At 43.9% G+C, this 27,769-nt stretch overlaps 2 protein-coding genes across 4 annotated transcripts; one reads left to right on the top strand and one right to left on the bottom strand.

The window, feature by feature from the left end:
- Positions 1-563: 563 nt before the first annotated feature.
- LOC116242031 (solute carrier family 22 member 2-like) lies at positions 564-18,399 on the top strand. Of its 3 annotated transcripts, none has more exons than XM_090135545.1 (11): positions 567-1,015; positions 3,120-3,223; positions 4,025-4,179; positions 6,151-6,319; positions 7,258-7,372; positions 7,807-7,913; positions 8,023-8,237; positions 9,021-9,129; positions 10,135-10,247; positions 11,371-11,470; positions 18,264-18,399. In XM_090135545.1, the coding sequence occupies exons 1-11, from the start codon at positions 605-607 to the stop codon at positions 18,310-18,312; spliced, it is 1,647 nt and encodes a 548-aa protein (XP_089991671.1). In that variant the 5' UTR covers positions 567-604; the 3' UTR covers positions 18,313-18,399. The 3 variants fall into 3 exon arrangements, with proteins under 3 accessions (XP_089991672.1, XP_089991671.1, XP_031468456.2); XM_031612596.2 differs by lacking the exon at positions 18,264-18,399 and adding an exon at positions 11,969-12,105 and having other exon boundaries at positions 571-1,015; XM_090135546.1 differs by lacking the exons at positions 8,023-8,237; positions 9,021-9,129; positions 18,264-18,399 and adding an exon at positions 11,969-12,105 and having other exon boundaries at positions 564-1,015.
- LOC116242039 (solute carrier family 22 member 2-like) lies at positions 14,287-25,461 on the bottom strand. Its single transcript, XM_031612614.2, has 11 exons — positions 24,962-25,461; positions 24,035-24,138; positions 20,765-20,919; positions 19,706-19,874; positions 19,319-19,433; positions 18,680-18,786; positions 18,322-18,536; positions 16,708-16,816; positions 15,942-16,054; positions 15,103-15,202; positions 14,287-14,590 (listed from the first exon to the last, which is right to left on the bottom strand). Exons 1-11 carry the CDS (start codon positions 25,370-25,372, stop codon positions 14,524-14,526), a joined length of 1,665 nt encoding a protein of 554 aa, XP_031468474.1. The 5' UTR covers positions 25,373-25,461; the 3' UTR covers positions 14,287-14,523.
- Between the last annotated feature and the right edge of the window lie 2,308 nt (positions 25,462-27,769).

The following is a 27,769-nucleotide window of genomic DNA, read 5'->3' as shown; positions in this document are numbered from 1 at the left end:
GCCTTGGAGTAATGCTGCTTTAGGTGGCTGCAGGAGCAAAGGTCTGGTTATCTGGCTCCAGTGGATCTGCCTGAAGACAGGAAGAGCTGTGTGCAAAGTGCTGGTCCACAGATCAGGTTTCATACTAGGCAGTGCATGCTCTGGGGGCCTGTGGGCAATGCACAATGGGAAGAACTGGTGCTTTTCCTACCCTTCTGCAAGAACAGCTTTTTAACCATTGTATTAGGAGGAAGTCATCAATAAAGATTAATTCAAACAGCTAATGTTTGAAAGTTAGTAATAGCTAACTTGCAAACATACAGCATCAACAACATCAAAAAAGAATACAGCAGAACAACACAGCACTGTTTATTTATGTTTTGTGAGAGGTAAGGAACATATGTGCTTGGAGTAGGGGTTAAATGCAAGTTCTGCCTGGGTGAATTAAGGTCTGATTTCAAATGAAACCTTAAAAAAAAATCTTGCAACATGTAGTTTAATAATTTATGGAGTTAATCTTGACTTTTGGTCAAATGTTTTGTTACTTAAATAGCTTTGCTGCCAACTGAATGTGTCAGTGTTGCAGACCAGAGTGATAAGGATTTGAGGTGGTTTTGATGCCAAAATGCCAACTCTGGATGACATTTTAGAGCACATCGGAGAATTTGACAGGTTCCAGAAACAAACCTTCTTCATCCTGTGTCTGCTTTCTGCTGCCTTCACTCCAGTCTATGTGGGCGTCGTCTTCTTTGGGTTCACCCCTGAGCACCGCTGCTTCAGCCCTGGCGTGGCGGAGCTGAGCCAGCGCTGTGGCTGGAGCCCGGCGGAGCAGCTGAACCACACCGTTCCCGAGTGGGGCAGCCATGGGGCCGCCTACAGCAGCCGTTGCAGCAGGTATGAGGTGGACTGGAACGCAACGGGTGTCAGCTGCACCGACCCCCTTGGCAGCCTTGTGGGCAACCGGAGCTCTGTCCCACTTGGCCCCTGCCAAGATGGCTGGGTCTACGACTACCCTGGGACCTCCATAGTGACTGAGGTAAAAGCATGTGTCTGTCTTCTCTTGTGGTGTTGTTTCTGATAAGCTGAGGGGTGCTGGAGGTGGTTGATGTAGTCCAAGCTGTGTTAGAGAGACAGGCGCTTACCTGTAAGAGAGGATCTTCTCTCTTTGTGGACTTAGTCTGAATGCTCTGCAAATCCTCTTTGCTGTGTCCCTGCTGTGAAGTATTGTGCTGGTGTGCTCAGAAGGTATCTCCAACTGAGGAGCAAATAAACCCCCAGGTAGATAAAGTCCCCTTTAATGAAACTCCCATCCCACATGAAATCCTATTGGTGGAAGTGTGTAAACAACCTGTGTAAGAAATCAAGAGCCTGCAATACTCCAACAAAAGTGGCTGATCTCAGCAGGTGCCTTTCAGAAACTACGCATGCCTTCTGTGATCCACACTCAGATGTGAAAGTCTCGTTTGCTTCTTAGTTTTGGATACGATTGAACGACTGTGGGTGGGGAAAAGTGCCTCTCACCGTTAAACAGGAATAAACGGCCGAAAAGCTATGACTTTTTTGCATTCTCAGAACATGAGAGTAAACAAAAAAGATACTGAAGCTACTTAAACTACTTCAGGTTTTAAAATATTTGGTATGATAAAAGTCATCAGGGATGAGAAATTTGATTTCATATTATATTTTTGTGGGTAAAAAACTGACTCGTGTGATCTCTTAAAACCTTCATGGAACTTTCTAGCATAAATGCAAGGGAAGGTCCATTCTGTGTTCAGGTGATGTCAGCATCTGTAGTCCTGTGATACAGGGTGTGCTCTAAGTCCATTTCTTGCCACAGAGTATGGGCTGTGTGACATCAAGGTGAGGAGGTGAGCCAACAGTTTTTTCAGGTTGATTCTACTGTTTGAATTGGATGATCTTGGAGATCTTTTCCACCACTCTCCTGCCACCAATATTTCTCTGCTGAACCATGTCCTTTAATACAACATCTAAATGTTCCTTGAACACTTCCAGGGATGGTGACTCCACCATCTCCCTGGGCAGCTCATGCCAGTGCATGACCACTCTGTTTGAGAAGTTTTTCATAATGTCCCACCTGAATCTCCTCTGGTGCAACATGAGGCCATTTCCTTTAGTCTTATTGCTAGTTATGTGAGAGAAGAAGCAGGTTCCCCACCTCACTGCAACCTCTCTTTATGTAATTGTAGAGAGCAACAAGGTCTTGCCATCATCCTCTAAAGATGGTGATAGGACAAGGGAGAATTGTTTTTAAATTAAAAGAGGAGAGATTTAGATGCGATGTCAGAGGGAAGCTTTAAAATGAGAGGGTGGTTAGGTCCTAGTGCAGGCTGCCCAGAGTAGCTGTGGATGTCCCAGCTCTGAAAGCATTCAAGCTCCAGATTCAATGGAGCCCTGTGCAGCCTGATCTAGTCAGTGGCAGCCCTGCTCATGGCAGGGAGTTGAGACTAGATGATCTTCAAGGTCCTCTCTAACCCAAACAATTCAATGACTTTAAGAAGTACTGCAACAAATTGCAAAGACCTGAGTGAGCGTGCTCTGGATGGCCCCACTGTCATCTCCTGAGATTGTCCATTTCCAGATGGCTCTTGAGATTAGCTGGCACCAAAGAACTCGCAGACTGTGTGGATTTATGCAGTCCTCTCAGACTAAAGCTGTTTCCCCTTTTTCTTTTTTGAAAGGTGGTGCAGTGACCCCTCGAGCCACTTCCGTCACCACAAGATATCTGATATGCCACATGCCTCTGGCTGCATTTTAGCAATGTACCTTGTTTTTGACTGTGACTGGTTCTGTTAAAGCTCCTTATGTACTGCCTGCTAGCCAAGCAAAAGAGAGAGGGTAGCACAGAGTAAAGCACGTCACTTTGCTCAAAGGTAAAAAAAAAAATACAGACAGAAGAAAAGCCTCATCTTTGCCCTTGTAGAGCATCAGGAAAAAGTTTATACTGCCCAAGAGCTTGATCTTGTTTCTGGTCTTGGACACTTAATGAATATCCTGGGTGCCAATAAGATGAACATTGGCCCAGAAACATGTTTACATCTTCACATGAAGCGAAGGAGGTTGTGGGTGTGAGCAAGCTCCTGGTTCTACTGTTTTAGTTGTAACTGTGGTTGCTTCTTCAGTTTAACCTGGTGTGTGAGGACTCCTGGAAGCTGGACCTCTTTCAGTCATCTGTGAATGCTGGGTTCTTTATTGGCTCTGTCAACATTGGCTACATAGCAGACAGGTATGTGTGGGGTGACAGCAAAGCCCTCTGGCCTCCCTTATCAGTGTTTAGTGGCTGAACCTGAAGGCAGAGAGAAGTTGTGCAATGGGTATCATCTCTGCTCCCTCCAAAATAAGGCCATCCACTGGCTGTTCAGTCATGATCAGAAGAGAGTACTTTGCCTTAAAGTGAACAAACTGTCCCTGGTATTTTGTACAAATGTTACAGAGCAGAAAAGATTTATGCAAGTCCTGCAGAGTTGGCATGGATGACAGGCCCAAATCTCCTTTCTGGGCCAAGCAGGAGTCCTGGGGATGTTAACAAAACTGGGAGGTGCTTGTTTGGTGCCATTGCTTCATCTGCCATACTCAGTGTGGCTGCAGCCTGGAAATATCTTCCTTCCTTTTGAAAAACTTTGAAATAGTAGATGCAGAGATTGCCAGACAGATACAGCCGGTTTGGAAATCAGTGAGTCCCAGCATCTTTAACATCCTGTACAGAACCATCCTTTTTCAGGCAGCCGGGGCTGAAAAGAAGCAAATATTTGAAGGCATTTTTTCCCTCTCTTTCCTCCTGGAGATAGTTGGCAAAACAGGCTCCAAGCATCTCCAGATGACAACTGGATCAACAGCAAGAGATATAAGATTTTTTTTTAAGGATTAAGTTTCTAATATATAAATCTGCTACTCTGGTATGTGCAGATATATCAGAATCATAATTAATCTGTTCTTATTTTTCACCCTCAAAACACACACAGTTTGTATTTGTCTATGTTTTCATTACTACATTGTTTTGCTTTACATTTAATATCTTCTAATCCAGGTTTGGTCGTAAGTTTTGCCTTTTAACCACAATTCTCGCAAATGTGGTCTGTGGGATTCTGCTGGTATTTGTGCCCAGCTACCTGTGGATTGTGATCTTTCGCTTCTTGCAAGGGCTGGTCAGCAAGGGCTGCTGGACTGCAGGCTACATCCTTGGTGAGTCCAAACCTTCTCACAGAGTAAGATGGGCTGCAAAAGATGAAGGGGGAAAAAAACCACCACAAAACAAACACTATGAACGAAAGACCTCTTAAAAAAAAACAAAAAAAACACCTCCTAAAGTTTTTTGAAATCATATGAAAACAATCAAGGGTTTTTCTCCCTCTGACTACTTGGGATTCTTTTCTCCCAAATGGCAATGGCCTTCAAAGATCAAGGGTCGGCATAGGAACACCGTTACCTCAAAGCAGGCTTTTTGTGTGGGTCAGCCACCTGCTGCAGACTGGGCCCCCTCCTGTCAGTGCTGGCAGGGGAAAGACAGTGGCCCCAGGTTCAGCAGCAACTGCCCTGCTGCAGCCCAGTTGCAGATAGGGTGATGACAGAGGATATGAAAGAAGCAGGCAGAGGGTAGGGAAAACTGTAGGCGTTGTGATACAAGGAGCACTGAAGGGGAAACAGAGGCTTTACAGCCTAAAAATAACTGAGGAACAGCACGTACTTGCTGAGGAAAAGACAAGTTGTTTGGGTGTCTGTGCACTTGGATGAATGAAGGCCAGCCAGGGGCACTGCGAAGTAATGGGAAGAGCCACGTTGTGCTGGTGTTTCTCTCAGCATGTTGGCTGGCAGCTGTGTGGCAGCAGGGCCAGGACCAGCTCAGGACCACCTTCTGGTACGTGGTGGAGCTGCGTGGGACCTCACTGGCTGCTCATCTGTACAGTTCAGACTCCTGTCAAAAAAAAAAAGGCACAAAACCCCACCGAGAAATCACTGAATAAACAAAAGAAATAGTGTAAGTGCTGCCCAGTTGAGTTATATTTGGATTAGAATCATAGAATCATAGAATCATAGAATCACTAAGGTTGGAATAGACCCACATCCAGTCCAACCATTCACCCATCACCAATGGTTCTTGCTAAACCATATTCCTCAACACAACATCCAAATGTTCCTTGAACACCTCTAGGGTCGGTGACTCCCCCACCTGTCTGGGCAGCCCATTCCAGAGCCCGACCACCCTTTCAGAGAAGTAGTATTTCCTAATGTCCAGCCTGAACCTTCCCTCGCGCAGCTTGAAGCCATTCCCTCTAGTCCTATCACCAGTCACACAAGAGAAGAGGCTGACCCCCAGCTCACTACAACCTCCCTTCAGGTAGTTAGAGAGAGCAATAAGGTCTCCCCTGAGCCTCCTCTTCTTCAGACTGATTAGCATAGCAAGTGGCCCTACTGAAAGACTCCAAGTGATCCAGTTAACTGTGGTGGCAGAAATGTAAATGCCAGTGCCCAAAACTCTCAATTACATCTCGTTATTCCTGGAGTTTCCTTGAAAATCTCTTTGTGAGAGAGGTCACATAGAATCAACCCCAAAGCCCATGTAAACTTGTCTACCGTCAGAGGGCTGATACTGAGTGCTCAATGAAGAGTACAAGGGCAGAGCAATTTCCTTTTTCTATTCTTCTGGGCTCGTCTACCCTGCAGCTGCTTTTGATCAGTTTTACAGAGCCTGACGTGTGATAAAGAGGTGTCATTATCTATACTCATCCTTTGCCTGAGCAATATTAGTTAATCTGTCATCACTAAACCAAGGAGCTCCTTGAGCTGCTAAATGACTACGTTCTGTTCTTTCTCTAACAAATTTTCTTGAAATGATGCTACTGGATTCATTAACAATTTTTTTTTTTTTACCTTAGCTCTGTGTTGGCAAGACTTAACCTGTTAGGCCTATATGGTAACAATGTGGTTCAAAACGCAGATGGATGATGAGGCCTTAGGGCGGGAAAATCTGTATGCCATCCAGTGGTATGAGCATTTTTGCATGAGATACAGGCTGAAAAGGTGCGCTTGGAAAAATAAAAAATATGCTTTGTTACTGGGTTGGAGATATAATGTAGGTTAGCATTTGGTTTTGCAGCAAAATCTGTGTGTTTTGCACTGCATGGGGTTGGTGGAGCTGTCATTCTGTCTCTGCAGTGACGGAAGTCGTTGGCCCGCAGTACAGGAGGACGGTGGGGATCCTCTACCAGGCAGCCTTCTCAGTGGGGCTCCTGGTGTTCGATGCCATTGCTTATGCAATCCCTCACTGGCGGTGGCTGCAGCTCACTGTCACCTTACCCTGCTGCTTCTTAATGCTCTACTACTGGTAAGACTGTTTCTGTTGCATCTTTGCCCATGAGCTTAAAAGCAGCATCTCTGCTCCCAAGATTTGATACTGAGGAAGATTTGGCACTGCTTTTTGGATGTGGATGCATGTTAATGTAAAGAGGAGGTACAGAGCAATAAGGGGTGGAAAATAAGTTCCCTCAGCAGCCCATGTTTCATTGCATCCTAGCCTGTGCACCACACCTGCCTTCTATTTAAAAAATAAATAAATCACTTTTAAGATGGAAGAGTGATCTAATAATGTATTAAATATTTCATAAAAGAAAATAAATGTCTTATATAGAGCCTACATTGAAAAATGGCAATTGAAAGCTTGTTGAATGTATACATGGCTTCGCAAATTGGTTTACATGTTCTTTTAAGAAACAAGGAAAAACAGCTTTTTGTGATCCAACCAAAAGGTGACACAAGTTCATTTGTATTTTGGATCTCTCCTACCTTATGAGTAATATTTTCCAAATTTTGAGTTATGAATTGTCTAGATGAGTTGAGTTGTTAGGATTAATAGAAGATTTTTTGTTTTCCTTTCCCCTTCCTTGTGAATTGGTAAGCCAGCTTTAGCTTGTTCACTCTTTTCTTGTCCTGTGAAGGCAAAGCTGAACAATGGCTCCATGTGAGGAGCCAGTTGGTGGTCAACAGGGTGAGCAAAATGCTGATGCTGCTTTAACTCAAAGCCCAGCCCCAATTTCTTGTTAGTAATCTGATCTTTGACTAAAGCCATTGCTGCTGCTCTTCCCCTTTCAGCAGCGGGATGCTGTATTCTTCCCAAGGGAAGAAGAGAAAACAATATAAAACAAACAAAAAAACCTGTAACTGTCTTTATTCAATCAAAATATTCTCTCCTCAGTCTCCATAGGTAGGTAGGAACACTGTATGCATGTTGCATTTTGGTATAACAGCATTAACTCGTGTTGCTAGGTGCCTTCCAGAGTCTCCCAGATGGCTGATATCTCAAGGAAAAACTGACAAAGCGAAGAAAATTGTCAATGATATAGCTAAAAAAAATCGGAAAAAGATGCCTTCCCATTTTGAGGTGAGCTTGGTACTTGCTTATACATATAAAAACAAGAGCCCCACTAGTAGCTTCTATCAGTTCCTTCCAGTGGAAGCTTATTGTACTTTGAATATCGGAAAGTCTGGTCTTGTGGTTAGAGAGGTAATGAGCACTATTGTACTAATGAGGGAGGTGAGACAGCATAAGTCTCATCGCTGTCTAAGCAAAAAAACAGTGTGTTCCTGCAGAAATAAGCTAGAGAATGCAAGAAGGGACCAATGTTAAACCTTGGGGGGGAGTTTTAGGGAACTTTGCCCAGATATGGCCTTCTGCATGGGGAGAAAGGATCAGTACCCCCCCCGGGGCTGTTGTGTGTTGTGATTGGTCATAGTGCCTCAGACTGTCCCTGCCACTGTCCAAGGCTTGTAGTGAGTGCTCAGCTCCTACAAACACTGTGCTGGCTTTTTCCATAGGATATTAAATTTGAAGATGAAGATAGTGGGAAGCAGAGTCCTTCACTCATTGACCTTGTCAGGACACCGCAGATGAGAAAAAACACATTCATTTTGATGTACAACTGGTAAGAAGATAATGTTGGTGAGTCATTTTGAAGCTCTGGTTATGAATGCTCCAGCAGGATAGACTGTGAGCTTCTGACTAACAAAACTGGGACATTCTTCTCTGCCTAGGTTCACAAGCTCTATCCTCTACCAAGGGCTCATCATGCACATGGGACTAATGGGTGGGAACATCTATCTGGATTTTCTCTATTCTGCTCTTGTTGAGTTTCCAGCTGCCTTCATCATTATTGTCACTATTGATCGTATTGGCCGTCGCTACCCATGGGCTACAGCAAACCTGGTGGCTGGGGCTGCCTGCCTCGCCACAGCCCTGATCCCAGAGGGTAAGTCAGCTGGGTGAGGCTTCCCATCCCTGAATTTCCTCCTAGGAACAGCACCCAATTATGTCTCCCTTTTTAAAGAGTTACAGCCCTGAAGGGCTGTAAATGCATGCCCACCAGTGGCTGTTGCCCATCCAACTTTCAGTGGTGCTCCTTGCACTACAGAATCATAGAATATTCCAAGTTGGAAGGGACCCACGAGGATCACTGAGTCCAAATCCTGTCTCCACACAGAAACACACAAAATTCAAACCATATGTATATCTGAGCACATTGCCCAAACACTTCTGGAACTTCAGCAGCTTGGGGCTGTGACCACTGTCCTGGGGAGTCTGTTCCATGCCCTGCTACTCCTCCTAAAGAATCTTTCCCTGACCTTCCTCTGCAGCTCTGTGCCATTCTTTCTGGTCCTGTTGCTGTAACAGAGAGCAGAGCTCAGTGTTGCACCTCCGCTCCCTCTACAAGGAGCTGCAGGGGCACCATGAGGCCTCCCCTCAGCCTCCTCTGCTCCGGGTTGAGCAAACCTAGGGACTTCAGCTGCTCCCCAGTGAAATGAAACAGATTTTATAGCACTGCTAATAATAAATCTCAAAGCATCTGGGTCCCTTGTGCTGTGCCACAGCTCATGTGGTGTTGACTGTTTTCATTTCCTGATTCACACAAGAGAGTACTTTAAAACATCACGTGATAGGGGATCAGAGACCTAGCTAAAATAGCACTGGTATTAACCAATTCCTGCTAAATCAGTGGGATAATTTAAATGTATTGAATGCATTTTACCTGCAGACCTACATTGGCTGAAATTAATTGCTGCTTGCCTTGGTCGAATGGGAATCACAATAGCTTTTGAAATGGTTTGCTTTGTAAACACTGAGTTATATCCAACATACATCAGGTAAGTGTATCCTTCTGCTTTGGGCCAGCAAACAAATAGTTGAAGCCAATGTGTATTTTATGTTTTATGCTAAGTAATCCCCAAATACTTTCAAACATATATCATTATTGCTGAGCATTAAGTAGAGTAGAAGAAAAGTGCTGTAAAACGTTGATTAATGAAGAAAACCAATGTGGTTCAAGTAGATGAAAATTCATGCGGATGAAATAAAGGGAAAAGTGGACAGAACCAAGGCAGGTGATAAATCTAAAGTCTCACATACTGCTTAGATTTGTACTTAATTTGATTCAAAATTACATGCAAATGGATGTGTCCAGTGTGACTGCTGCTATGGAGAATATGTGAACTTGAGCTCCTGAGTTGAAGAATGGATTTTTTTTCCTATTGGGCTGCAAGGTGCATAGCTCAGAAGTAGCTATGTGCACTGCAGATTACTATAGCTTGGGAGAAAGGTTCTCAAAAGTTCCTTTCCCTGAGTGACCATTGGCCATTGCATGCAGGGAAAGTGTCTGAACTGACCAGAGCAATCTCAATCCTCATTTCTTCACTGGAGACTCTTAATCTTATTTCTATATCCAAAATTAGCATAGTAGAAGATAGTTGGAATTTTATTAATGGTACACCTCAAACAAAAGCATTATTTGATGCCCCTTCTGCTAAGTCACTTAAGAGGTACTGAAGCTAATGGTTTTGTTTTACTGTGCGTGGAGACTCCCCTCAGACACTTTGAGCCTGATTTTCTTCTATGTTTAACCTTGGGAAATTGCTCACACCTGTGATAATACAGGTATACTATATTGCTGCTATTTGCTAAGCTTTTTATGCTTGCAGTACTTAAATCTAAGTAACTCATGGATGTGCCCACCATTGGAAAACTAGAGCTTTGCACACTATTTTGGTGTTTTGTGGTTTGTGAAGCCACATGCTGTGTGCAAAGTCAGAGCTGTGCCCTGTCCTCTTTCATTTGCAGTGCTTGCTAATGTGATTCCTTTGCTGTCAAACCAGGAACCTTGGTGTGATGGTCTGCTCTGCCTTGTGTGATGTTGGTGGAATTGCTGTCCCATTCATCGTCTACAGGCTGGTGGAAATCTGGCATGAATTGCCACTGATAGTCTTCAGTAAGTGCCACGTTACTTCCTCACCAGCTGCTCCTGGGGTGCAGTAATGGGGTCCAGATTTCAAAGAGAGGGAAAAGCAGCTTTGACAGTAGCTCCAAATTCAGCAGGTGTGCTTTCACATCTGTATGTGCTGTAACCTTCAGTTTGTAGCATCCTGGGACTTGCCTGTGCATTTGTATCTGCTATGCTGTCATAGCGTCATTATTGTTCCCTGTGTTTTAAAAGAAGCTGGAGATGAATACAGATTGGATAGATGGTGAAATGCTGAGCAATGTTCCAACATTCTGATGAGACTAAATAGGTTTTGATTTTGTTTTGCTGTATTTAATTCTGATAAATTGTTGCCCTTCTATGAGGTGTACTTCCTCAGTCCTGGAGCCAAAGTCAGAATTCCCCCTTCCCCCCTTCTTTTTTTAATGGAGTACAAGTATAGTTGTTATACATCAGCTTTTCTAACACTGTTAACTGGCTCTTCTCCACCTGTTTGGAAAGAGATTAGTAAATAAATGCAAGATGAGCACTTGCAAACTAGTGACCTGAACTTTTCAGGTCAAGGTCTGTGTTCTCTGAATCTTTGGATCAGAAGAACATTGTTTCAAGAGAAATGTCTTGAATGGCAATATGCAGTTCTTAACTGACAGTACATTTGGGAGAGTGCTTAGTGGATTCAAAATATAAACATGTACAAAGTGGGTAAGTGAAACCATCAGTGAGCAAGTTAAACACATTGTCCAGGAATTAATATGTTGGGTATATATTTTCTAAAGCTTGTTATGTAAATAGCATCCATTTTCTGGTTTATGCTCAGGCTATAGAAAGGGTTTTTCTCTCTTTACAGATATCAGTCAGTCTTCATTACCCCACCTAGCCCAGTGTGTACCTCATAACTGAATTTGGCTCCTTGCTATTTCCATGTAGCTGCCAGATCCTCCATAGATGGCATGCTGGTCTTGCATATAAAGCCTTTGTGTTCATGTTCTTTAAAAAAAAAAAAAACAAAAAACACCACCACCAACAAAAAACAAACCAACAAAATAAAATGCTACTCATAAGTCCTTTATGCCAGGCAGCAGAAAGTGATGTATGTGCTAACAAGCTCTTTGTGCATTTCTTTGATTTGAAGCTGTTCTTGGTTTGATTGCGGGTGGATTGGTGTTGTTTCTGCCTGAAACTAAAGGAAGAGTTTTGCCTGAGACCATCGAAGATATTGAAAACTTTCACAGGTGAGTTAGCCTGACAGGTTTCACTTGAAATTGTACAAAATGTACAGCAGGACTCCTTGGGGAAGTCCATTTGTTACTCTGCTGCCTCCTATGCTTCCAAGAAGTTTCTAGCTGGCTCGTAGGCTCTAGTCTAGGGGATTTTGGACTCTGCTTTAGTGTTCATCTAGGCATCTGAAAATAAGCACCCTAGGCCGTTATTGGTCTGTGAATAACTTGGCTAGTATCTTCAAATGGCTTCAACCCTACTATAACTGTAATTTGTGCTTTAAGAAATTGGCTGATTTTGTGGAACAAAGTGCAGTGTTAATAACAGCTACTTTATATAGTATGGTAAGTGAAGCACTGGTATTTCCTGAGAAGCCAGAGCAACCCAGAGGACCTCAGAATTAACTGCTTATTTCCTCTGGGGAAGAGGCAGAACAAATGAAGAAGCTGAAATCAGGTGCTAGCTGAATGCATTACTTCCTGGTTGCTGCTTACGTCTTGATGTTCTTGCAGGCAAAGCACTCCAAAGGACAAAAAGATCTATCTCCATGTCCAAACATCAGAAGTAGCAAATGACTGAAGAAGGCACAACTTTCTGGGCAGTCTGCTTTAGAGCACTAGCATGAAAAATAAAATTAGAATGAATACTCTCTTCTGTCTTGCTTCCCTTTGTTCATAGAATCACAGAACCACCCAGGCAGGAAGGGGCCTCCAGGAGATCATCAGGTCCAACCTTTCATTGGAAAAGGGAGCCTAGATGAGATTATCTAGCATGCTACACAATTGCATCTCCACTGATAGGGATACTACTCCATCCTTCCCTTTTTTTCTGTCTATTCTTTCATTTGAATGTTTGAGGTTTTCTGATGTGGTTGTCCATATCACTGCATAGCTTGTTCCCTCTCTGTACCCTGTAATACAAATGTTATAGGGCTGGGAAATTTTCACTCAAACTGTATGTACCTCAAAATGGGGCAGATTTTAGCTTGGGGATTGTGGGGTCCATTCCAAATGAACTTTATAAACCTCCATGAAGTCTGACTTTATTGTTTTATCTTGCACGGGCAGCATAACATAACAGAGACGTACCTCTGTTGTAGAACTGAGATGAGAACAAACCTTGTCTAATCTTATTACATAGGGCAGAGTTTCTGAGCTGAGGTTTGTCCAGTGATCCTCTGCCTCAGGGAGCATTAGGAACAAAGTTGGATCTGTTAGGGACAGTTCAGCACCTTTCATGATTTGCAGCTGCCTCAGAATTGGGTTCTGCCTTTCTTTGCGCCTTGTTCCTCTTTCTGTTCTCAGTGGTAGCCCTGTAGTAATTGCTCATCTCTCCTGATCATGTTCTGCTTTTCCTTTTCCACCCCACTGAGCAATCTTTACATCTTGCAATTCCAGGGGAGAACAGACATGAGGTATTGTGGTTTTCCTCCACTGTTTTTTTGCCTTGCTGGCCCCTGGCAGTATTAGAGAGCACTGGTTTCTGGTAAGGATACTGATGCTGCTTAATGGTTATCTGTGGAGACAGAGCACCCAGCTGAGCAAAATTACTGGCAGTGTCCAATTGCTCCAGGATGACTACTTTGTCAGTGTGGTGACTTTACCCCTTGCTTTCACCAGGCTTGAGCAGCAAGTAATGTTCAGTCTTGCTGTGTGGGCCTTGATGACAGGGAAGCATTTTGTCTTGCTGAGCATGGCCTTCAGATGACACTGGCCCAGGCAGTTGCAAAACTAACATTTGCTGCAGGGTCAGCAGTGAACAATTTGGCCTTGAGTTTGGTTGAGGAGCAGTGAAGATGCAATTGGGTGTGTCTATGAAGCTGCTCTCCTGCTGTGATTGCCAAGAGGTCTCAGCTCCATACCAAAAGAAATCTGTCAGAACTGTTTTTTTTTTTTTAATTGTAGTATACTGATTTGAAACCTGTCAAAAACCTTGTACAAAAAGTAGGGTGAGGTGAGCCAAGAAGTGCGACTGGTCAGGAGGCAAATCAAAATGCACTACATACATAAAAGCTGCTGAGTGATGTGAACCACTTTACAAGATCCCCAAAGGCTAGGGAAGAGGACTTTCAACCTACAGTTGTTATATTTCAACATGTTATAAATAGAGGTCTACCTAGAAATCTAGATCCTTTGTGCCTCTTCTTTTCCTTAATTCATATCATTCATAGATATTTTAGAGCTTGGCCCAAACTACAGCATTAGGAAAGCAATGCATTTTAAAACAGGACTTGACTTTATTGTACAGAGCGCTGTGTTGTATTACTGCTTGTGCTGCTCCCAGTGGATGTATGCGATGTGGCTTTCTCTCCTTGCCCCATTGCTGATCCCTCAAGATAGGACAGTAGTACTCAGAACCTCATGGCCTAAGGTTCACATGCCTGCAACTCCTCCTTCCCTTCCTTCTCATTTTCCAGCTTGTCTCATAGCCAATCAAATTCTGGGGTGCAAAAGTTTAAAAGTTGGCCTGGAACTAGACTTCCCCCTCCCCCATGTTTATTCCACCTTTTCTGGAAAACTAAGTGGGAAGTTCTAGTGGATACTCATGGACTCCCTAAGCATGCTCTGCAGAGATGTTTGCTATAAGGTGGTAGGAGCTGAGCCTGTTCAGCATCAGGCACTGAGATTTTCAGGGGGGTATGGGCAGCGATGCTAAATCAGCCGCTATCTACATGCTTTCTTTCATGTAAAATTAGGTGCAGTGTGGACATGGGTTGGAAGTATAAATACATTCCTGCTTGCTATGGAAATGAGCTGCAAGTCTGAAGAAAGCATTACTTCATGAGTGTCCTGCCTGGGCTGTGAAAGTTACTCTTGTCAAATGTCCGGGGACCCTGGAAGTGTGAAAGTGCTGAAAAGACAAATAAAGAAATTCAGTGGAAGATGGTCTGTGAGAGCCTGAATAGGAAATCCATGGAGTCAACAGGCATGGCTGTGGCAGTAGGAGAGCAAGCTGGAGAAGGGTGGGCTGTGTCTGCATGGTTCTTTCCTCAGTGCTGGGTGGAGGCTGTTGTGCTGGCCCCTCCACTGCTGCCCGGTAAAAGCAGGTTTGGAACAAAAGCGGAGCCTTACTTGGGTACAGCTTCTGAAGTCAGAATTTGAAGATAAATTGTGTTTTCTTTGCTTCTTTCTTGTCTGCAGAAGGAATAAAGGAAAGACAGATGATGCTCTGGGTGGCAAAGAACATTATCCACTAAATAACTCGTGTGCTTAAATTCACTGGAGACTAAATTTAACAACTCTCCCATCACTGGCAATTTTTCAAATGAGATCAAATTAGATCAAATTGTTTGAGAGAACAGCAGGAAAAGAAGTAATTTGGAGAATTTCTGTAGGCTGACTACAGCTGCATGGATGTCTGAAAATTATGTTAGTGGTTGCATCAGTAACTTTGTCATTTCCTACTGTTAAAGCTGTTATTCTAGGTGGTTTCCACAGTAACTTCTGGGTATGTATTTGCCTGTTTGAACTTCCTTCTAGAGACTTCTTCCTCTCCTGTCCTGTGCTGTGTTGCACTCAGTTTCTGGCCAGGCCAGGTCCTGTCAGGTCTCCAGCTGGACTTCTGGTGATGAATGGCAACAAGAGGGCTTTGCTGCCATGAGGGAAAGCTGCTCTGATCTGTAGGGTCTGTGCTTGAAGCACCATACCTGTGCATGTTTTCAGCATCTTCAATGGTCTCAGGCAGAGTTTTTCCCTTCGTCTCAGGTAGGAGCAAGACCAAGCCACCACCAACAAAAGCAATCCCAGCTGCAGAGAGAAAGTAAGAACAAGGCTCACAAGGGCAATGCAGGGATCAGGCCCCAGCTTATTCCAAATTTCTAGTTAATTCTAACTGAGACACAGCTTATGATTGGATTGTGATTGGAAACATCTCTGAGGGGCACAGAGGTCTGAAACACCCTGGGGTCCATAGGTCCCCAGGCAGTCTGGCTCCCTTGCTTTGTGCATGCAGTGCAAAGGAAACAGATTCTGGCTCTACTTGTTCTGGGATGTGATGGGGGTGATGCTAGCTAGCTGCCATCCCTACTTTGGCCTATAATTAAGATGCGATAGAAAGGGTACTATCAGCCTATCCAGCCCGTTTTGCCTTCTGTTTGGTTTTGAACCCTGTTATGACCACACGTAGGATAGAAGGTGCAGCTGGGCATACCTGAATGAATATGTGCAGGTGCATCCATGCCCAGTGACAGTGGGATCACTGAAGGACAAGGCCCCTGAAGTGACCTTTTTACCATGGGAAGGTTCAGTAAGAGCAAGTCAAAGCTTGAGAGAGCTGCTCCCGAAACATGAGATTCCCTTTGTTGAAAGGACTAAGGGAGTGTATTCATCTCAATTTACAACAGCTAGATGGGAGAGACTTAACAAGCTAGATCTGATATGCGTATGTTCATTTCTCTCAGCGTTATTTTTTTTAACAGTGGGGAAATAGGTCACCAAAATCACTCATCTAGGCTGAGGCAAACTAACCACCTCCTAGCTCTCTTACCAAAAAGAACCAAGGGCAGCTCGTGCCAGAGCTCCGCTAGTCTGTATACAATGAAAGGGGTCATGATTCCACCGATGTCACACATGGATGAGCAGATCAGCACCCCTAGATTCCTGGAAGAGACAGACACTGGCCCATGTCAGGAGCCCTGCCTAGGAGTGCCCTATACAGCAGAGAGGGCTGTGCAACCCCCTTTCTGCCACCCATGGCTGGAGTAGGATGGAAGAGAGGGGCCAGCACCCTGCTGTGGATGTTGCAGCTGATGGGCAGAGGAACAAGCTGTGGAGACAACAAGGCAGGAGCTGAGAAAGTGAACATAGAAAAGCACAGGTTGTGCGTACTCCTGTGAGGAATACTGCAGTGTAAAATAGATGAGGAGAGAGAATATGATGGCAGTCCTATCATGAGATAGAGGTGTTAATGATCATTTGACTCCAGCCTCACCAAACTGCCCTGAAAGAGAGATATGTGAAAGATATCTGAAAAAGTTTCTTACATATCCCATTAGGGACTCCTGCCTTAGTGCTAGGCTTAGAAAAGCAGCACTGTATTTTCTCCTCACAGGGAATCTTTGCTGCTCCTCACAGTGATAAGAACAACTTACTGGTGGGCTTTCAATTTTAAATGATATTTCTGCTATTTGACAGGTCCTCTTTCTCTTTCACGACAGACATTTCTGAGGTCCAAATGGTGACTCTTTACAATAGCCTCAAGTGCATAAACAAGATAGTCACTGCTTAACTCTAACAGAAGGAGGTACACTTACCTGAGAGAAGTTGGATACAGCTCAGGATTTACCAAACAAACCATTTCATAGCACATGGTAATGCCCATCCTGCCCAGGCATGCTGCGGTCATTTTAAGCCAATAAAGAGCTGGAAAGACATTGTGTATATTGAGGTTGGAATACCAATTTTTTTCTGCTGTTAACACAGAACAGCACTAAAGATTTAATTTAAGAAAAGAGGAACTTTACTGTCATGAATTGTCATGAGATCTGAGCATGATTGTGTTCTTTCATTCTTCAAATAATTTATAATGTGATTGTCTTGTGATTCAAGTAAATAACAGAGGTTTGAGGCTGTCACAGAGAGGAAATGATGATACAAAGTAAATTGGGTATTTCAGTGTATTAACCAAAAGCTTATGCAAAAATGCCATTTCCTGCATGCAATAAAACTAAGCAGTTCACAGCTGCTAATTTGCAAGATACTCTGCACTTTTGCACAGAGATGTCTGATGGCTTTCTGGCAGGGACAAGCTGGTGCTGTCACCCCCCTCTCTTGGTATATGCTCTGTGATCGCTTTCAGACCTGAAGATAGAGACTTTTGCTGCAAATGAATGAATATCCCAGCCCCGCAGTGGGTGCCAGTCCAGGACACTGCTGCATGCCCCATGGGTTCTTAGATCCCTATCTGACCTCGGATGGTGGTTTCAGCTTCTAGTGCACGTACAGCATAGACTCTCTCCCTCATTTACCCCGCTGAGGGATGCAGTGTTTCACAGACTTTCAGCTGCTGATAACCACTGCTGCAGAGCTCCTCTAGAGCTGAGCAGACTGCCACTGCTACACATGGCTGGCAGCAATTGCAGCTGTGGGCAGCAGCTGGAAGGCTCCCACTACAGTGCTCCTGTGGAAAAGCACATCAGTCCCCTCTGTATCCCTGCAATCCCTAGCTGCATGTGAAATATCTATTGTCTGAATGCTTTGTTGTTATTTTTGCCTATTAATTTTTTTCCATGACATTTTCTGTTTTCTGTCCTTGTTCTGCTGTGAACTGATAGTTGTTTGGCACTATTATTTGTGTGGTTTCAGTCTAACTATGCTCCATAAAAAGAAAGGAAAGATGTTCCAGTCAACGGCCCTCGTGGGACATGTTTCCTTGAGACTCCAGCCTTGGAGAGAATGCTCAGCTGAATAAAAGCCAAGTGCCTTTCACTGTGGTTGCTCAACATCCTACACTGCTGGAAGCAATGTATCCAGATGGTGTTTAAGTGTGTGTGTCACTACAATTTAACTTTTTAGATACAGAAAAGATGGGGTTTGGGGGATGAACACCCAGAATGGTGCATCCAAATCCGAATTCTGAGCCACACAAAAATCAAAGACTTAACAGGACATTTCTTGTGGTCTAGCACAGGCAGACTTGCCATCTTAGTTGGTGTTGTTTTGAAAATATAATTTACCTCCTCCCTCAAACCTCTCATTATCTGGTGTAAATGGTGATACTGGGCATACGCAGGCTTCTATGGAATTTGTATTCATTGGATCACAATGCTGACGTGGGCCAGGTATGCAAAGATTACTTTCTATTTTCCAGAACAATAACATGGAGATGTGGAGAGATTTCATTGACTGATGAGATATGAGTGACTCACTGTCTGGGACTAATGCTGTAACAAGGCAGGCACCACCCGTCATCACATGTGCCACAGCCCATGGGTAGCGACGGCCAATGCGATCCACTGTTAACAAGAGGATGAAGGCAGCTGGGAACTCAACAAGAGCAGAATAGAGGAAATCCAGGTAAATGTTCCCACTAGCTAGTCCCATGTGCATGATGAGCCCTTGGTAGAGGACGGAGCTTGTGAACCTATGCAAAGAACAGGCAGATGAAATCAAACTCTTTGAAAGAGATTCATAGCTGGTCTGGAGCAAAACAGACTTAAATCAACCATGACATTTTAAGGAATTGAATACATCACCTCCATGTAGGTTGCAAAAGTATTTCCTTACCAACTGTACATCAAAATGAATGTGTGCTTTCTTATCTGAGGTGTCCTGACCAGGTCTAGATATGAAGGTTTCAGCTTTTCTCCATCTTCATCTTCAGATTTGATGTTCTGGGAGCCCAAGTGAGAGAAGGATAAAAGATTAGAATTAGCAGGTGAGAGGATAATAAGCAAGGAATATTTTCCCCTGGATTTATGGGAAGATGTTAGTTTTGATTTATCAGTTATGAAAGCAAAATAACTTCTCCAAAATGTTTTGGGGAAAGAAAATATGAAAATGTATGTAGACAGTTCCCATGTCTGTGCAGCCATATGTATGAGGCTGTTGCATGACATGAAGTGGTAGATTAAAAAATGAATGAGGATGTCTTGGAATGTTCAGTTATGAAATTTGGTGAGTTTGCTGTGTGTTGATTGGTACTAATTAAAGGAAGAATGTTTCTTGTTTGTTGGCTATTTTTGCAAGCCTCTTTTCTCAAACATGCTCTCTCAGGCAGGCAAAGAAAAGCCACTTGTTGTATATTAGGGAACTGCAGTGCTTTCAGTCATCAAGCTGCTCCCAAATCTAAACCCACAGTAATCCTAACATTGACGCTTTGCTTGCCTGAGCTTTGCATACACTCAGCAAATGCAGCACAGTCACCTGGAAAGAGGGAGGTAGCTGCTTCTTGTTTCTCTTGGCAATGCGCTTAATAACTTCCATAGCTTTGTCATTTTGCTTCTGAGTTATTAGCCACCTGGGGGACTCGGGCAGACACCTGCAGTGCATACAAGCATGACACTTAAGGAACAAGAAAAGGCAACTGTGCATGTTACAGGTCGTTCCTTGCTCCTAGATGGCTTGGAATAAACTCCTAGGCAGGGGGAGGCAAGTGAAAGAAAAACAGAAGATCTGATCTGATGTTGTTTTGGAAGTTCTACTGGTAGCACTATGTCTGACCTCTTCAAGGAAACTTGGACTCCCAGGTGTAGTCCACTGGATTATCTTTTTGACTTAGGGTTGCTGGGAGTGGTGACACTAGAAACTTACCAGTGGTAGAGTAGGAAGAAAAAATTGGGCAGGGTGACAGCAAGTTGAAGCCATCTCCAGTGTGGGAGCACATAAGCCACGGCAGTGAGGAAGAGGAGTCCCACAGTGAAGGCAAGTTGGTAGATGATGCCCACTGTCCTCCGAAAGCTTAAGCCAACAAATTCTGCAGCTACAAAGATAATGTTATGTGAGGCACAGGGACCCTATGGCATCGTATGAGGATGTGGATTTAGTTGGGGAAGCAGAACTGGCCTGAGGTACAGGCTGCAGCCTCGGTGCAGGAGACAACTGGTGCCACTTTTCTGCCTGTCTACAATATGTGGTTTGCTCTGCTTAGAGGCGGCAGCGTGGCTGCAGCTGGGGCCATGACCATGTGGCATGACTCAGCTTTGCAGAAGTCTCCATCAGTCAGCTAGGGACTTGGCCCCTCTACCAGGAGTGTCAGGCCTCACCCAAAACAAGGGCAAATACAGCTTTCTATCTCTCATTCCATCTAACCAAGTATTAGCTTGCAACACCAGCAGCCTGGTGGCATCTGCTGACTCTTGCCTTCCACCTGATTTCGGAACAGGGCCTCTCCTGCTGAAACACAGCAAAGCCATTTTGGCACAAAGTTTGTGAAACACAAATGTTATCTCCTGCAGTACTGCTTGCTGCCTTTCCTGGAAAAGCATTGGATGTCTTTGCAGCATTTTCAGTTCTTGCCCCCAGACTTTGTCCTCTCATTTGGCGTGTCACTTCAGATACAAATGCTCCCTAGTATCTAGAGCTGCTCCTAATTATTCTGTATATGTGTATAAGTTGGTCCAAGCTTTCCAGGAATAAAATATTGTTTTGATAACAAAGTCTGTAGGCCTGTAAACCCTCAGACAGGCAGCTCACAAAAGAAAACACAGCTTGACTCATAGATGGTTTAAAGCAACAAAGTGCAGTTGGGCAGTAAATAGCAAGCTGTCCCTGTCTCCACAGATCCCCAAACACCAGAGAGCACAGCAATGGCCAGCTCTGCTGCTAACCCTGGGGTCCTGCCCGGTGAGAGGAACTGCAAGGTGCCGTAACTCAGGACGTAGCCTGTCAGCCAGCCCCCCTTGCTGACCAGTCCCTGGATCAACCGAAAGATCACTGTCCACGTGTAGCTGGGTGCGAAGGCCACAAGAACCCCTGAGACAGAATTGATGAGGACTGTGATCAAGAGGCAGAGCTTGCGGCCAAACCTGCAGAGGGAAAGAAGAAGAAAAAAGAGGAAAAAAGGCTCAGCTCACAGCTGCACAAAACCCCAGCAGAATGGCGAAAAGATTCCTCATGAGTAACCCATTGAAACAAACCCATGCAGGGCCATCAACTTCCATACAGGTTACCTGTGGCAGGGGGTTGGAGTTTAATGATCCTTGAGGTCCCTTCCAACCCAAGCCATTCTATGATTCTATGAAACAAAGGTTGCTTTCTTTCAGATTTTGTTCCAAGTGTTTTCTCAGGTACAAGGAATGTAAAGCTTTATTAGTACCCCAAGTTCTGATCTGAATAGTAAGTTTTTGATCATCTACCCTGTAGTGTGTTTAAGGAGCTGACCTCTCCTTCCAAAATCACTTCCCTGGTCTTTTCCTCTCATCTGCCTTCCCACCCTCTTGGATAGAGACCTGTGGAGAGGAGCTGAGGTGGAAGTTGTACAAGTTGTTACCATGTTTGCTTAGCACTGCTGCTACCACAGCAGCCTGAAGAGTCAGTCAGACTGATGGTGTGTACAGTGACCAAATCCAGAAGCAAGAGTTAATAGAAGAAAGAGGGACTACACCTCTTCTGAGATATGTTTGGAAATGGAGGGACCGCAGAAAAGACCTGAAAAGCGGGAGGAATGTAAAAGCCATGTTGTTTTGTTCTATTCCTGAGCTCTGGTGCTTTTCCCATTCACACTGGCTGGTGACAGATTCCGAGTCCACATGCTGGTTGGGCAGAAAGAAAGCACCACCTGCTTTGGCCAAGCTCCCCTGCCGTCATGCTCACCTGCTGCACACACAGGGTGAGGTGGCAGACCAAAGGATGTGAAGAGGCTGAGGATGTTCCCTGTCCCCCTTTTCTCTACTCGTTCTGAGTAGGAGTCTGGATCTGCTATTCCCTTTATAGCATTTTTCAATAGAAGCTCAGGGAACTCCCTCATCCTGTGTTATCAGATCACCACTTCTGGTTAATGACTTAGTAAATGAGTTCAATAAATGCTCTACTGAGGCCCTTCATCCCATCTTTCAAAGCTGCAATATTTTTTTTTATGTAGATCGTATTTGATTACTGTTATCTTTACCTGTTTTCTCATTTAATCTTTGCTGTCTGCTAAGCTCTTCTAGAAGGGGGGTCTTGGGCATTCCTGTTATTTGTCATTCACTGTGACTCACCCGTACTTAGTCAGAAATAGAACGTTTCCAAAAGAAACAAGCTTAGTTGAGCACTAGAAAGGCATTTGTGCTCTAGCTGACAGAGACATATATTCAGTTAGAAGTTTGATTTATAAAAGCCATTAAATTAGTGTGCACTGACAAAAACAGCATGAATAATAAATGCCAGCCAAAATAAATGTCTTCTGTTCTCCACAATAAGCAGCTGATCTCTCATACTTTCCTTCTTTCGTGAGTATGACATACTGATATTTTTTGACTCTGTTTCAAAGACCAACCCATGAGGGGCTTGTCAGATCACAAGAGATGTCCTCTCCTGAGATGGCACTTTCCTAGAGGCCTGGAAATAAATGACAGAGGTGCAAACACTGAATCTTAGCACTGACCTTGTATGCTGTCTAAGGAAACAGGAGTGCCCTTTCCGAGACACTAGTGCTTGGAAATGTGCCCAGAGCCCAGTCAAGTGAATGAGTCGGTCTAATCCCTCTGAGAGAGGCGCGTTTGGGAAGAGCTGATGAAATCTCCCCTGAAGCACCTAAAATGTTCTCAAGAGTTGCCTCAAGTACAGCAGATTTCAGGCACCTAATGTATGGAAAAAACAGCACTCCGTATGCACTCCTGATAGAGGATAGATGTTTCAAATTCAGGAAACACATAATTCATAGACCTTTTTTTTTCTCCTTCTGTACTAAATTTTAGGCTTCTGGAGTTGTTTCTGTCCTAAGCACCTGGATACAAGATCTTGCTTTGCTCCTCACTCCTGCACTGCTTTAAGACCACAGAGAATGGGGAAAAGGTGTCAGAAAAATACCCAGTGTTATAACATGTACTTGCATTATCTTAACAGCAATAATATCCGACTCTCAGGTCTTATAATTTGCCTGATTATTTAGTGTTTTTAAACAGAAAGAGCATATCAGATATAATTTGCTCTGGGACTGTGATCCTTGGTTCTACTGGTTCACGTAACCATATGTGGTCAAGAAATTCTTTTGCTAGTCATTATTGCTTAGTTCATTTCTGTGTTTGAAGGGTATTTTGAACAGTGACTCCCTGATAGCTGTGGGATCTGCTCATTGCTGTTTCATGTCCTATCATACCTAGGCTGCTACATATCTCCTCCTTTACTTCCATAAGCTGTGCATCATTACTGAAATGTAAAAAGGATGAAATACTTTCAAGTACACTGGAAAACACTCTATGGAAGGAAGCCTCTGTAGGACCATTCATCCCCTATTAACTTCACCTCTTCCAAATTCCAATTTCAGCCTCTCTTATCATTGTACTGGGGAAAAAAAGAAAAAAAAAAAAGAAAAAAAAAAGAAAAAAAAGAAGCACAGGAAAGTCAGCTACAAAGCATGTTTGTTTTGAGTGTAACCTAAAAGAAGTGTGAGTAGATATGTGGCATGCTGACATTTATGATAGGAAAGAGGAGGTGAGAGATAATGAGATCTATACCCAGCTGTGTACAGAGCCAGCTGAGAGAGAGAGAGACAAGAGAAGATTTAGGAAGTAACTTTTTCTTCATCTGGGAAAAATATTCCTATTTTAAAGCTGATTTACAGTCATCTGGATAGTTTTAAAACTAACATGAAACAAATTTATTACAAGATGGACAAATAGTTATTGGTGTGTGAGATAAAATGTCATTTAAAACTCTGAGCTCATATTGCAGATTGCCACTGTTAAAGAAAAAAACCCCTTCACTTGTAAATATGCAAATTCCACACAAAACCATTGAAAGATTTCCATGAATTCCTGGATCACAGCAGCCAGGGCTTAGGAACCAAGATCCATTCATTTTTAAGAGATACGTGGGCCTTCTGAAACAAGTTCTTGGCCCATTTATTTCCCCTTTGAGTCATGAATGTTGTTCAGTGACATGCTGAAGCAGAGGACTGGAAGAAACAGTTCATCTCACACCTCTGTACATGTTACATACCTATCTGCTATGTAGCCGATTATCATGGAGCCAATAAAGAACCCAACGTTCACAGATGACTGAAAGAGGTCCAGCTTCCAGGAGTCCTCACACACCAGGTTAAACTGCACAGACAGTCACAGAAAAATGGGAACATTCAACTCAAACCATGCTTTTTCAAGGAGGGATAATGGAAGGAAGCAACTTGGAATAAAAAAGAGTGGAATGAAAAAAACAACAAGGAAACAGGCTCTGAAAAATAAAATATGTAATCTCTTAACGCCAACATCTGCAATACATCTCATCCAGATTTTCCAGACCTTACAGAGAAGTTTTGCCCTGGAAAATAATTACACAATGACATAAGAACAGAATGACAAAGGCAGAGAATCTTTGAATGGAAAAATAAAAAAGTTCAGAGAAATGTCACCTTCTCCTCTCCCATATCTGCTTGAAATCTAGAAGATGCTTAGAGCATGGTTTCCTTCTCAGATGCTAAGGACTACTCCTAGCCATGCATTATCTCACTGTGTGAAACCAGTGCAATGTGTGGGAGGTAGTGGGGTTACCACTAGGCCAGTGGGACAATTTGTGTGCAGGGGCTGTGAGCAAGGATCTCCATCCACAGAGCTTTCTATGGCTGTGCTTTGCCTTCAGACGACACCGCTGGGTAGTGAGGAGTTTTCCCAGCCTTGACTGAGCAATATGGTTTGCAGGAGCTGGGAGAAGCCCGGAGCATGGCCAAATGTGGCTTTTGTAAATGTTGAACAGGAGTCTTTGGTGAATCAATGAATGCACTGCCTTTTTCTTTTTAAAAACTATTATGAAAATATCAACTCAAATGTTAATAGAATTGTCTGAAAATTTTATTTCAACCCCTCTTTCTACCCCCCGGTAAGTTTAAGGACTGCAGGTGAGATAGATATTGTTGGACAAACTGTTCCTTACCTCAGTCACTATGGAGGTCCCAGGGTAGTCGTAGACCCAGCCATCTTGGCAGGGGCCAAGTGGGACAGAGCTCCGGTTGCCCACAAGGCTGCCAAGGGGGTCGGTGCAGCTGACACCCGTTGCGTTCCAGTCCACCTCATACCTGCTGCAACGGCTGCTGTAGGCGGCCCCATGGCTGCCCCACTCGGGAACGGTGTGGTTCAGCTGCTCCGCCGGGCTCCAGCCACAGCGCTGGCTCAGCTCCGCCACGCCAGGGCTGAAGCAGCGGTGCTCGGGGGTGAACCCAAAGAAGACGACGCCCACATAGACTGGAGTGAAGGCAGCAGAAAGCAGACACAGGACGAAGAAGGTTTGTTTCTGGAACCTGTCAAATTCTCCGATGTGCTCTAAAATGTCATCCAAGGTTGGCATCTTTCTCTCTTGCTTCTTATTAAAATATCTAACTCTGTTGCTTTTCACAGCTTTTACCTTCACTGTGATCTTATATCACAGCTGAGGTGTTTATTTAAAACCTGTAGACAAATAATTAAAGAATGTGGTCAATTGTCAAGCCATGCATTGCAACCTTTGTTTCTCAAGAGCCTTTTCTAAACAGACTTTTGGTACTAGAATATTAACCAATTCTCTTGGACCCCCTTACCTTCCAATGCTCTAACCCATGGGACACCTCCAAGTAGGTCCTTGAAGATGTCAAAGTTGACTCTCCTGAAGTCTAGGATTGCAATTCCACTTATTGCCTTGTTTCTTCCATGTAAGACCCACTATCTCATGGTTGCTGCATGCAAAGCTGCCCACAACTTTCCTATTCCCAGACAGTCCTTTCTTGTCATTGACAGTCTGTCAGTGTAAAGTACGGGGTGGACAATAATTCCTTTTCCCAATGCTTTAAAGTTAACTGAGGGCATAACTATTATGAAAGTACTGTTATTCTCTCCCCTGTATGTGTGCGACTGGAGGACATTATTATCAGAATTATCCTGGATATAGATAACAGCTTGTTTGCTACTTTGGGGTCATGGAAAAAGACAACTCCAAGAAGGCACAACAGAGCGGACCTCTATTAGGATCTCAAGAGCTAAAGAATAGCACTGTATCCCACATAGGAAGCAGACAAGACACCACAAGTACAAACCGGAATTTCTTAATTATAGGTACCCAGACCAAGCTTTCCATGGTTTACAGGTGACTGCTCTATGACAAGGAGCACGGAGAGGACTGAGGGTCGGTGAGTGTCCCCAGGATACAGCACTGGCCCTCAGGGGCCTTCCCTATCCTGCTATCTTTCCCTGGGAAAGAGTAGGAGGAGGCTAGGCTTCCCAAGCTACAGCCTCATCTGTCAAACACGTTCCAGCTGTTTCACATGGATTTATTAGACAGTGTTAATGGGCAAATGTGTGCTTAGGAGACGGAGGCATCTTCAATCTCTTTTACTGCGTGGGATGATTTCTTTCATGTTCTCATAACTGCAGTTACATAAGGTGCTTTCATGATGTTCCCCATTTGCTTCCCCTGTAAACAATTAGCTTGTGTTGAGTAATGTAAATAGTGATGGAGAACTGGAAGAGATTCAGGGCACTGCATCTGAGCATCAGAAGTGTGGATTTGGACAAAAACATCTGTGGGCAAAGGCTTTGACCATTTAAGGCATATTTCTACTGGTGAATGTTCTCAAAACAGGTTTTATTGTTCCTCTTTTCTAGACAAAATGAAACCACTTTGCAGCTTGCCTAGTACTTCTGGAGGGAATCCCTGGGCAGGTTGATGTCACTGAGTTAATGTCTCTCCCAGGAGCACTCAGTGACCTCTCAGGTTTATGAAGCACAAAACTAAATGAACTTTGGAGGTAAACAGAGGTGATAAGTAATGTGATATTCTGTAGGGCTATTAATAACAAGTCCTGCTGAGTTGCAGTGAAGTCATACCTGGAAACTGTCAAGAATCCCAAATGGAACTGCTACTTTGCAATAAATGTCTTTTACAGCTAAGAAAAGCACAAACCTTTGACCATTTACAACTTAACTGTTCACCTATCTGTGTTTAATTCTGTTTTACATCAGAAGCAGGGAACAGGCTATTTCCCTTGTGAATGCTTCAGGTCAGAGCCAAGGACCTCACTGCACAAGCAGCCCTCAAACTGTACTCACAGCTGCACACACGCAGCTCCTCAGTGCATGTATCTGACACATCAGTTCTCAGCTAAAATTTGGGCCAGTGAAAACACAATTAATTGCAACAAAAGTGCATAAAGCACCCCAAAGGTATGCTTACTCCCTTTTTTTGATTCTGCCAGGTTTAATTTCATCCTGGAGGAAGACTGATACAGTTACTGGGTTCACCTGACAGTTTTGCTGACAGAAGGTTGTCTCCACTTGTAAGGTATACTAGTGTTCCTTCACTGGGAAAACCTCTAGTGGCACTTAGAAATTCTCTTGTATTGCCAGTAAGCTACTGAGTAGTTTTAGATATTGCATGGCATCTGGAGGATTTTGCTACTGACATCTGAGCTGCTCTCAAATATCTTAGCAAGACTCCCTAAGACTGGTGACACCAGCCATAGGGGAACAGAGGGGTTTTCCCGAATGAACATTGTGTGAACATCCTCCTCACATTCTGATTTCTTTGATAATCATTTCGGAAAGCAACTCCTGGGAAGAACAGCCATTGCATCCAGCCTTATTCTCTGGCTGAGGCACACCTCAGCCTGTTGAACTCCATCCTCCGTCCTGTTGGGCAATTCATCTGATAGCTCAACAAGGCTCAGAGTATGTATTGGTGTCTAAGCTGGTGGGACAAGGCCTTCCAGTCGAG

The sequence above is a fragment of the Phasianus colchicus genome, chromosome 2 (genome assembly GCF_987193195.1).
Source record: "Phasianus colchicus chromosome 2, bPhaCol1.hap1.1, whole genome shotgun sequence".
Classification (NCBI taxonomy): domain Eukaryota; kingdom Metazoa; phylum Chordata; class Aves; order Galliformes; family Phasianidae; genus Phasianus; species Phasianus colchicus.
Note: the sequence above shows the minus strand (reverse complement) of the source record. Positions and strands in the feature narration are given on the sequence as shown.